Genomic DNA, 9554 nt, shown 5'->3' with positions numbered 1-9554 from the left:
AGAGTTGAGAACACCAGACTACTTGTTAAGTACAGAGTTGAGAACACCAGACTAATTGTTAAGTAGAGAGTTGAGATAACACCAGACTACTTGGCTTTTTCCATGACATGATCAGTATCAGCACAGAGTGACTTCTGAAGACTTGTGGGTTGGGATATGACATCCTCTGATTCATGTCTTCTGGGTTATTGGTAAACACAGTTGATGACGGCATGATGGGTTACACAGGTTTACAGGGTTTGACTGTCAATCATCCCGTTACCCAACATGATAATATTCAATTATTTAGACAGCTTTCCCCATTTACTTACAGACTAATAGACTTGATGAAGGTTTGGGTTTCTATGTTTATGGGCGGCTAACAGGGATGTGTTTTGACTGTGAGGCGTACAAGGATGTGTTTTGACTGTGAGGCGTACACGGATGTGTTTTGACTGTGAGGCGTACAAGGATGTGTTTTGACTGTGAGGCGTACAAGGATGTACGCCTCACAGTCCCGTGTCCCGTGTGGCTCAGTTGGTAGAGCATGGCGCTTGCAACGCCAGGGTTGTGGGTTCATTCCCCACGGGGGGACCAGGATGAATATGTATGAACTTTCCAATTTGTAAGTCGCTCTGGATAAGAGCGTCTGCTAAATGACTTAAATGTAAATGTAAAATGATGTGTTTTGACTGTGAGGCGTACAAGGATGTGTTTTGACTGTGAGGCGTACAAGGATGTGTTTTGACTGTGAGGCGTACAAAGGATGTGTTTTGACTGTGAGGCGTACAAGGATGACATGTGTATTGAGTGTGAGGCGTACAGGATGTGTTTGACTGTGAGGCGTACAAGGATGTGTTTTGACTGTGAGGCGTTACAAGGATGTGTTTTGACTGTGAGGCGTACAAGGATGTGTTTTGACTGTGAGGCTTACAAGATGTGTTTTGACTGTGAGGCTTACAAGGATGTGTTTTGACTGTGAGGCTTACAAGGATGTCGTTTGACTGTGAATATCTGTTTAATCAAACATTGTAATATTATAAAGGTAGTTCTAGTAGTGTTGTTCTTTAAGTGTCTGTCTCTCTCTCTCATCTCTCTGTACCTCTACTCTCTGTCTCTGTCTCTCTCTCTCTCTCTCTCTCTCTCTTTCTGTCTCTGTCTCTGTCTCTCTCTGTCTCTGTCTCTGTCTGTCTGTCTTCTGTGTGTGTGCATTAGACCAGTTGTAATTCATCTCCTATCTTCTGTGTGCAGGTTGTGCAGTCTGACTCTGAAGAGGTTGGTGGTCCTGAGGGAGTTGGATAAGGAGCTCATCTCTGTGGTCATCGCTGTCAAGATCCAGGTATGACTATCGCGTTCCCCTTCAGAAACACCTCACATGGCTGGAGGTACGACAGGAACACCCCCGAATGCAATATCTACACATACTGTACACACAATCTAAATGCTGCATTCACACACAGCTTACACAGTCTGGTGTTTAGAGAACATTTAGTGCCATCTGATTAATATATACAGTGCCTTCAGAAAGTTGTCAGACCCCTAGACTTTTCCCACATTTTGTTACGTTTTACAGCCTTATTCTGAAATGGACTAAATTGTTTTTCCCCCTCATCAATCTATACACAATAGCCCATAATGACATCACAATAGCCCATAATGACATCACGATACCCCATAATGACAAAGCAAAAACAGGTTTTTGGAAATGTTTTCAAATAAATAAACAGAAATATCACATTTACATAAGTATTCAGAACCTTTACTCAGTACTTTGTTGAAGCAGCTTTGGCAGCGATTACAGCCTTGAGTCTTCTTGGGTATGACGCTACAAGCTTGGCACACCTGTATTTGGAGAGTTTCTCCCATTCTTCTCTGCAGATCCTCTCAAGCTCTGTCAGGTTGGATGGGGAGCGTCGCTGCACAGCTATTTTCAGGTCTCTCTAGAGATGTTTGATCTCTTGTCCCAAAGCCACTCATGCGTTGTCTTGGCTGTGTGCTTAGGGTCGTTGGAATGTGAACCTTAACCCCAATCTGAGGTGCTGGGCGCTTTGGACCAGGTTTTCATCAAGGATCTCTCTGTACTTTGCTTCGTTCATCTTTCCTTCGATCCTGACTAGTCTCCCAGTCCCTGCTGCTGAAAAACATCCCCACAGCATGATGCTGCCACCACCATGCTTCACCGTAGGGATGGTGCCAGGCTGCCTCCAGACGTGATGCTTGGCATTCAGGCCAAAGAGTTCAATCTTGGTTTCATCAGACCAGAGAATCTTGTTTCTCATGGTCTGAGAGTCCTTTAGGMGCCTTTTCGCAAACTCCAAGCGGGCTGTCATGTGCTTTTTACTAAGGAGTGGCTTCTGTCTCGCCACTCTACCATAAAGGCCTGATTAGTGGAGTGCTGCAGAGATGGTTGTTCTTCTGGAAGGTTCTCCCATCTCCATAGAGGAACTCTGGAGCTCTGTCAGAGTGACCATTGGGTTCCAAACGTATTTAATTTAAGAATGATGGAGGCCACTGTGTTCTTGGGGACCTTCAATGCTGCAGACATTTTTTGGTACCCTTCCCCAGATCTGTGCTTCGACACAATCCTGTCTCGGAGATCTACGGAGAATTCCTTCAACCTCWTGGCTTGGTTTTTGCTCTGACATTCACTGTCAACTGTGGGACCTTTATATAGACAGGTGTGTGCCTTACCAAATTCATCACAGGTGGACTTCAATCAAGTTGTAGAAACATCTCAAGGATGATCAATGGAAACAGGATGCACCTGACCTCAATTTGGAGTCTCATAGCAAAGGGTCTGAATACTTATGTCAATAAGGTATTTCTGTTTTTGAATTTGATACATTTGCAAACATTTCTAAAAACCTGTTGTCGCTTTGTCATTATGAGGTATTGTGATGTCATTATGGGGTATTGTGATGTCATTATGGGGTATTGTGATGTCATTATGAGGTATTGAGTGTTGATTGATGAGGATATCATTTAATTTAATACATTTTAGAACAAGGCTGTAACGTAACAAAATGTGGAAAAAGTCCAGGGGTTCTGAATACATTCTGAATGCGCTGTACTGTATATCCTGTATGTACACTGCACATCCTCTCAGACAAATGTTATTCAACCTGGCTCATGTTTTTTTCCCCGTGCATCATTTTCCCCCGCTTCCTCTACTGGTACCTGCTGGTTGAATATTGGAGCTTTGTAGAGCATTGCTTAATGTAAAATGCAACCAGAGATAATACCGCTCAGATTTTTTTTTAACATGACTTAAAAACGTAATCCTATGCAACATTAAGCTATTAAAACCAGTTCTGTAGCAGTGAGGTTTGTGCAGTAGGCTATAGGCCAATACATTATCACCGCATATTGTCTTTGCTTGAATTGCTCTGCCAATTCATTGCTGTTTGGAACCATTTAAAAAAAAAAAAAAAGATATTAAAATATTTGAGGTGGTGTAACGGCTTTCGTCGGTGGAAGAAGGAGAGGACCAAAGCGCAGCGTGATTAGTGTTCATCTTAATTTAATGATAATCAAAAACTAAACACTACAAATTACAAAACAACAAAAGTGAAAACCGAAACAGTTCTATCTGGTGCAGACACACAAAGACTGAAGACAACCACCCACAAAACCCAACAGAAAACAGGCTACCTAAATATGGTTCCCAATCAGGGACAACGACTGACAGCTGCCTCTGATTGAGAACCATATCAGGCCAAACACAGAAAACCAACACAGAAATAGAAAACATAGATTACCCACCCAACTCACGCCCTGACCACACTAAAACAAAGAAAATACAAAAGAACTATGGTCAAAGTGACAGGTAGGCTGTATTTTATTGTACGATCACACCGGTAGTCGATCAGTTGTTGTATTACTGCAGGCACAGCTGAGTGAGCATACATACAAATATTTTACTGGGCTGTTGGAGCCTGCATCTGATGGTCAATCTCAGCGGTACCCGTCAACATCCCTCCGCTCTCCCTTTCCTCTGCAGAAACTGACCCAAAAGGGACACCGTCTTCCAGCTGATGGGCCAAACTCGAGTCGCACCGCATTTATTTCTGCCTCGTGGACAAATTCATGTTGTTTTACTCTTATGAAAAGAGGAAGTGAAATATTTAGCGATATTAAAGAAGATCCAAGCCGCTAATAACAATGCAAGCCTATAGCCCGGTGGAGATACAATCTTCGGCAAAATCATTCGCAAGGAGATTCCTGCAAAAAATATTATTTGAAGATGAATGTTGTTCAGTCAGGTAGACTGACCTTCCTACTCATTCATTACTGCTGCAGTGCTTGTTGTAGCGCTGAGTGGAAATAGGAAGAACGCACATTTTGATGGTTTATTAAAGTGTTTGAATACAAAGTGTTGACAGAGCTGACTGAGAACTTATACATTAACTCACTTATAAAAACAGCAGCTCTCTGCTGTGTTCGTTGACAGTCTCTCTTTAGTCAGGGTTTTAAACGTTTTTTGAAATCTCACCGTATCAACTTTGCTGTAGCTTTCTTTCACACCTGCTGCGTTACTGCAGACACGATCATCTGAGCCATCCGATTGGCCAGCGGTAGGCCTTATTAGTGCACTTGATTTGCTCTCAGGGACCGCGGCGAAGGAAGGGGGGTCGTGCCTTCAGACACGTTAAATGGTTCAAAATGGGAACACTTAGCCTACTCGGCTTGCAGAGCAGAGTCGGGTGCACCAACCGTCAACAGCGTGAGACGAATAAAAAAACAAACAATAGGAACGTAATGCTTTATCGTAGTTGTTTTTTTGTTTTTTTAACAGAAATGTTTGGTGACTATGAATGCCTTGGAGATCGACCACGATCGCGATCGACCAGCTGGTGACTGACCACTGTTATAGAGCATTGATTATGTTGTAAAGCATTGCTTAATTTACTTTGTCAAGCATTTGCTTATTGCCGTCGTGGTATCGCTGCCAAAATCTTATCACTGACTTCTAAATCAATGCTCTACGAAGAACCACACGGTGGTTGTTTACACCTGCTTTAGTTAAATACACAGATTGCAAGTCACTGTGGATAACGGGCGTCTGCTAAACTAAATTATTTTAATCAGTCCTTCTAAGATTTTGCGATTTCTGCCATCGCAACATCACCATTTTCCCGCGTTTTATGCGAGGGCTTGCAAATTTGTCTAATCACTGCATTAAAACAGTCAGATCCTGGAGGGACTGGATAATGGAAATGAGTACTGGTCTGATGTGATGTGGTTCCTTTCCCTAGGGTTCCAAGAGGATCCTGAGGTCCCATGAGATAGTGCTGCCCCCTAGTGGCTCAGTGGAGACTGACCTGGCTCTCACCTTCTCACTGCAGGTAAACACTAGACAGACTGACCTGGCTCTCACCTTCTCACTGCAGGTAAACACTAGACAGACTGACCTGACTCTCACCTTCTCACTGCAGGTAAACACTAGACAGACAGACTGACCTGGCTCTTACCTTCTCACTGCAGGTAAACACTAGACAGACAGACTGACCTGGCTCTCACCTTCTCACTGCTGGTAAACACTAGACAGACAGACTGACCTGTCTCTCACCTTCTCACTGCTGGTAAACACTCTAGATAAACTTGTCTATTGGCTTTTCTGCATGTTCAGTACCAGTCAAAAGTTTGGACACACCTACTCATTAAAGGGTTTTTCTTTACTTTTACTATTTTCTACATTGTAGAATAATAGTTAAGACATCAAAACTATGAAATAAAACATATGGAATCATGTAGTAACCAAAAAAGTGTTAAACAAATCAAAAATGTTTTCATATTTTAGATTCTTCAAAGTAGCCACCCTTTACCATGATGAAAGCTTTGCAAACTCTTGGCATTCTCTCAACCAGCTTCATGAGGTAGTCACCTGGAATGCATTTCAATTAACAGGTGTGCCTTGTTAAAAGTTAATTTGTGGAATTTATTTCCTTCTTAATGCATTTGAGCCAATCAGTTGTGTTGTGACAGGGTAGGGTTGGTATACAGAAGATAGCCCTATTTGGTAAAAGACCAGGTCCATATTATGGCAAGAACAGCTCAAATAAGCAAAGAGAAACAACAGTCCATCATTACTTTAAGACATGAAGGTCAGTCAATACGGAAAATGTCAAGAACTTTGAAAGTTTCTTCAAGTGCAGTCGCAAAAACCATCAAGTGCTATGATGAAACTGTCTCTCATGAGGACCGCCGCAGGAAAGGAAGACCCAGAGTTACCTCTGCTGCAGAGGATAAGTTCATCAGAGTTAACTGCACCTCAGTAATTGCAGCCCAAATAAATGCTTCACAGAGTTCAAGTAAAAGACACAACATCAACTGTTCAGAGGAGACACCAATAAGAAGAAGAGACTTGCTTGGGCCAAGAAACACGAGCAATGGACATTAGACCGGTGGAAATCTGTCCTTTTGGTCCAAATTTTAGATTTTTGGTTCCGTGTATTTGTGAGACGCGGAGTAGGTGAACGGATGATCTCCGCATGTGTGGTTCCCACCGTGAAGCATGGAAAAGGTGGTGTGATGGTGTGGGGGTGCTTTGCTGGTGACACTGTCTATGATTTATTTAGAATTCAAGGCACACTTAACCAGCATGGCTACCACAGCATTCTGCAGCGATTCCATCTGGTTTGCGCTTAGTGGGACTATCATTTGTTTTTCAACAGGACAATGACCCAACACACCTCCAGGCTGTGTAAGGGCTATTTGACCAAGAAGGAGAGTGATGGAGTGCTGCATCAGATGACCTGGCCTACATAATTACCTGACATCAACCCAATTTTGATGGTTTGGGATGAGTTGGACCGCAGAGTGAAGGAACAGCAGCCAACAAGTGCTCAGCATATGTGGGAACTCCTTCCAGACTGTTGGAAAAGCATTCCTCGTGAAGCTGGTTGAGAGAATCCCAAGAGGTTGCAAAGCTCTCATCAAGGCAAAGGGTGGCTACTTTGAAGAATCTCAATTCTAAAAAGAAAATTGATTTAACACTTTTTTGGTTACTACATGTTTCCATATGTGTTTTTTCATAGTTTTGATGTCTTCACTATCTTCCCTGTCATGCCAACACTGTTCTATGCTTAAAAAAAATACCTGGCTAATTCTTCTCTCTATTTTTTGTTTTTCATCCATCCTCAGTACCCTCACTTCCTGAAGAGAGAGGGTAACAAGCTCCAGATCCTGCTGCAGAGGAGGAAGAGATACAAGAACAGGACTATCCTGGGATACAAGACCCTGGCTGTAGGAACCATCGACATGGCTGAGGTAGGAACACAATGAGACAGGACCCTGGCTGTAGGAACCATCGACATGGCTGAGGTAGGAATGAGAACACACTGAGACAGGACCCCTGGCTGTAGGAACCATCGTATGGCTGAGGCAGGAAACAATGAGACAGGACCCTGGCTTGAGGAACCATCCGATATGGTGAGGTAGGACACAATGAGACAGGGCCCTGGCTGTAGGAACATCGGACATGGCTGAGGTAGGAACACAAATGAGACAGGACCCTGGATGTGTAAGAACGCATCGTATGGCTGAAGTAGGAACACAATGAGACAGGACCTGGCTGTAGGAACATCGACATGCTTGAGGTAGGAACACAATGAGACAGGACCCTGCTGTAGGAACAACTGAGACAGGACCTGGCTGTAGGAACCATCGACATGGCTGAGGTAGGAACACAATGAGACAGGACCCTGGCTGTAGGAACCATCGATATGGCTGAGGCAGGAACACACAATGAGACAGGACCCTGGCTGTAGGAACCATCGATTGGCTGAGGTAGAACACAATGAGACAGGACCTGGCTGTAGGAACCATCGACATGGCTGAGGTAGGAACAGCAATGAGAACAGGACCCTGGCTGTAGGAACATGGATATGGCTGAAGTTAAGGAAACAATGAGACAGGACCCTGCTGTAGGAACCATCGACATGGTGAGGCTAGGAAAGCAATGAGACAGGACCTGGCTGTAGGAACCATAGACATGGCTGAGGTAGAGAACACAATAGAGACAGGACCCTGGTGTAAGGAACATCGATATGGCTGAGGTAGGAACAAATGAGGACAGGACCTGGCTGTAGGAACCATCGATATGGTGAGGTAGGCAACAATGAGACGGACCGCTGGTGTAGGAACATCGACATGCTGAGGTAGGATACAATGAGACAGGACCCTGGGCTTGTAGGAAAATCGACCTGGCTGAGGTAGGAACACAATTGAGACAGGACCTGGTGTAGGAACATCGACATGGTGAGGCAGGAACACAATGAGACAGGACCTGGCTGTAGGACCATCGACATGGTGAGGCAGGCAACACAATGAGACAGGACCTGGCTGTAGGAACCATGGACATGGCTGAGGTAGGAACACAATGAGACAGGACCCTGGTTGTAGGAACCATGATTGGCTGAGGTAGGAACACAATGAGACAGGAACCCTGGCTGAGGAAACATCCGACAATGGCTTGAGGTTAGGAACACAATGAAACAGGACCCTGGCTGTAGGAACCATCGATATGGTGAGGCAGGAATACAATATGAGACAGGACCTCTGGCTGTAGAACACAATGAGAACAGGACACCTGGACTGTAGGAACATCGACATGGCTGAGGTAGGACCACAATGAGACAGGACCTGGTGTAGGACAATCGATATGGCTGAGGTAGGAACACAACTGAGACAAGGACGCCTGGCTGTAGGAACCATCGTATGGCTGAGGTAGGAACACATGAGACAGGACCGCTGGCTGTAGGAACATCAGACATGGCTGAGGTTAGGAACACAATGAACAGGACCCTAGCTTGTAGGAAACATCGATATGGCTGAGGCAGGAACACATGAGACAGGACCCTGGCTGTAGGACCCATTGACATGGCTTGCAGGCAGGAACACAATGAGGAGGACACCTGGCTTGTAGGAACATCGATATGGCTGAGGTAGGAACACAATGGACAGACCCTGGCTGTGAGGAACATCGATATGGTATGAGGTAGGACACAATGAGACAGGACCTGGTGTAGGAACCATCGATATGGCTTGAGTAGGAACACAATGAGAAGGACCCTGGCTGTAGGAACGACGATATGGCTGAGGTAGGAAACAATGAGACAGGACCCTCTGTAGGAACTCGATGCGATGATGGCTGAGGATCGAGCTAGACAAGCCGTATTGGTAGTGCGTAGTTCTTTGGCATCCATGCTGTTGTTGTGTGTACTGGGTGCATTTATGAATTAATTCTTTCAGAAGTCTTTCTCCGTCTCTTCCTCATCCCCAGTCATCTCTGGGAACTGCGTCTGTTTCTGGCCTTGCCATTCAGTCCCTCTGTAACTACCTCCTAACTCCAGCTTAAGCCATCTCTGTCTGACAAAACACACAGTGCGCAAGCATTAATAATGGCCGCTCCGGCTCTGTGTGCCTCTAACTTTCAACCAATTCTAAACCATCTCTGTTTTTCACCCAGGTCATGGGGAGGGGGGGGGGTGAGAGAGTTGAACTGTTACATTAAGAAAGAGAGACGGAGAGGGAGAGAGAGACACTTAATTGCCTCCACATATAGTGATAGTTAT

General features: G+C 44.7%; 1 protein-coding gene across 1 annotated transcript in view; it reads left to right on the top strand.

Moving 5' to 3' along the window:
* Positions 1-9554, top strand: part of pacs2 (phosphofurin acidic cluster sorting protein 2) — a 136529-nt gene that overhangs the window by 69742 nt on the left and 57233 nt on the right. Inside the window, exons 2-4 of the mRNA XM_070438472.1 lie at positions 1231-1318; positions 5235-5324; positions 7123-7248. Of these exons, the coding sequence (XP_070294573.1) occupies positions 1231-1318; positions 5235-5324; positions 7123-7248 (304 nt within the window). The remainder of the gene's footprint in view (positions 1-1230; positions 1319-5234; positions 5325-7122; positions 7249-9554) is intronic.

This window comes from Salvelinus sp. IW2-2015, unplaced genomic scaffold, assembly GCF_002910315.2.
Source record: "Salvelinus sp. IW2-2015 unplaced genomic scaffold, ASM291031v2 Un_scaffold957, whole genome shotgun sequence".
NCBI classification, from domain to species: domain Eukaryota; kingdom Metazoa; phylum Chordata; class Actinopteri; order Salmoniformes; family Salmonidae; genus Salvelinus; species Salvelinus sp. IW2-2015.
This window is presented reverse-complemented; position numbering and strand designations above follow the sequence as displayed.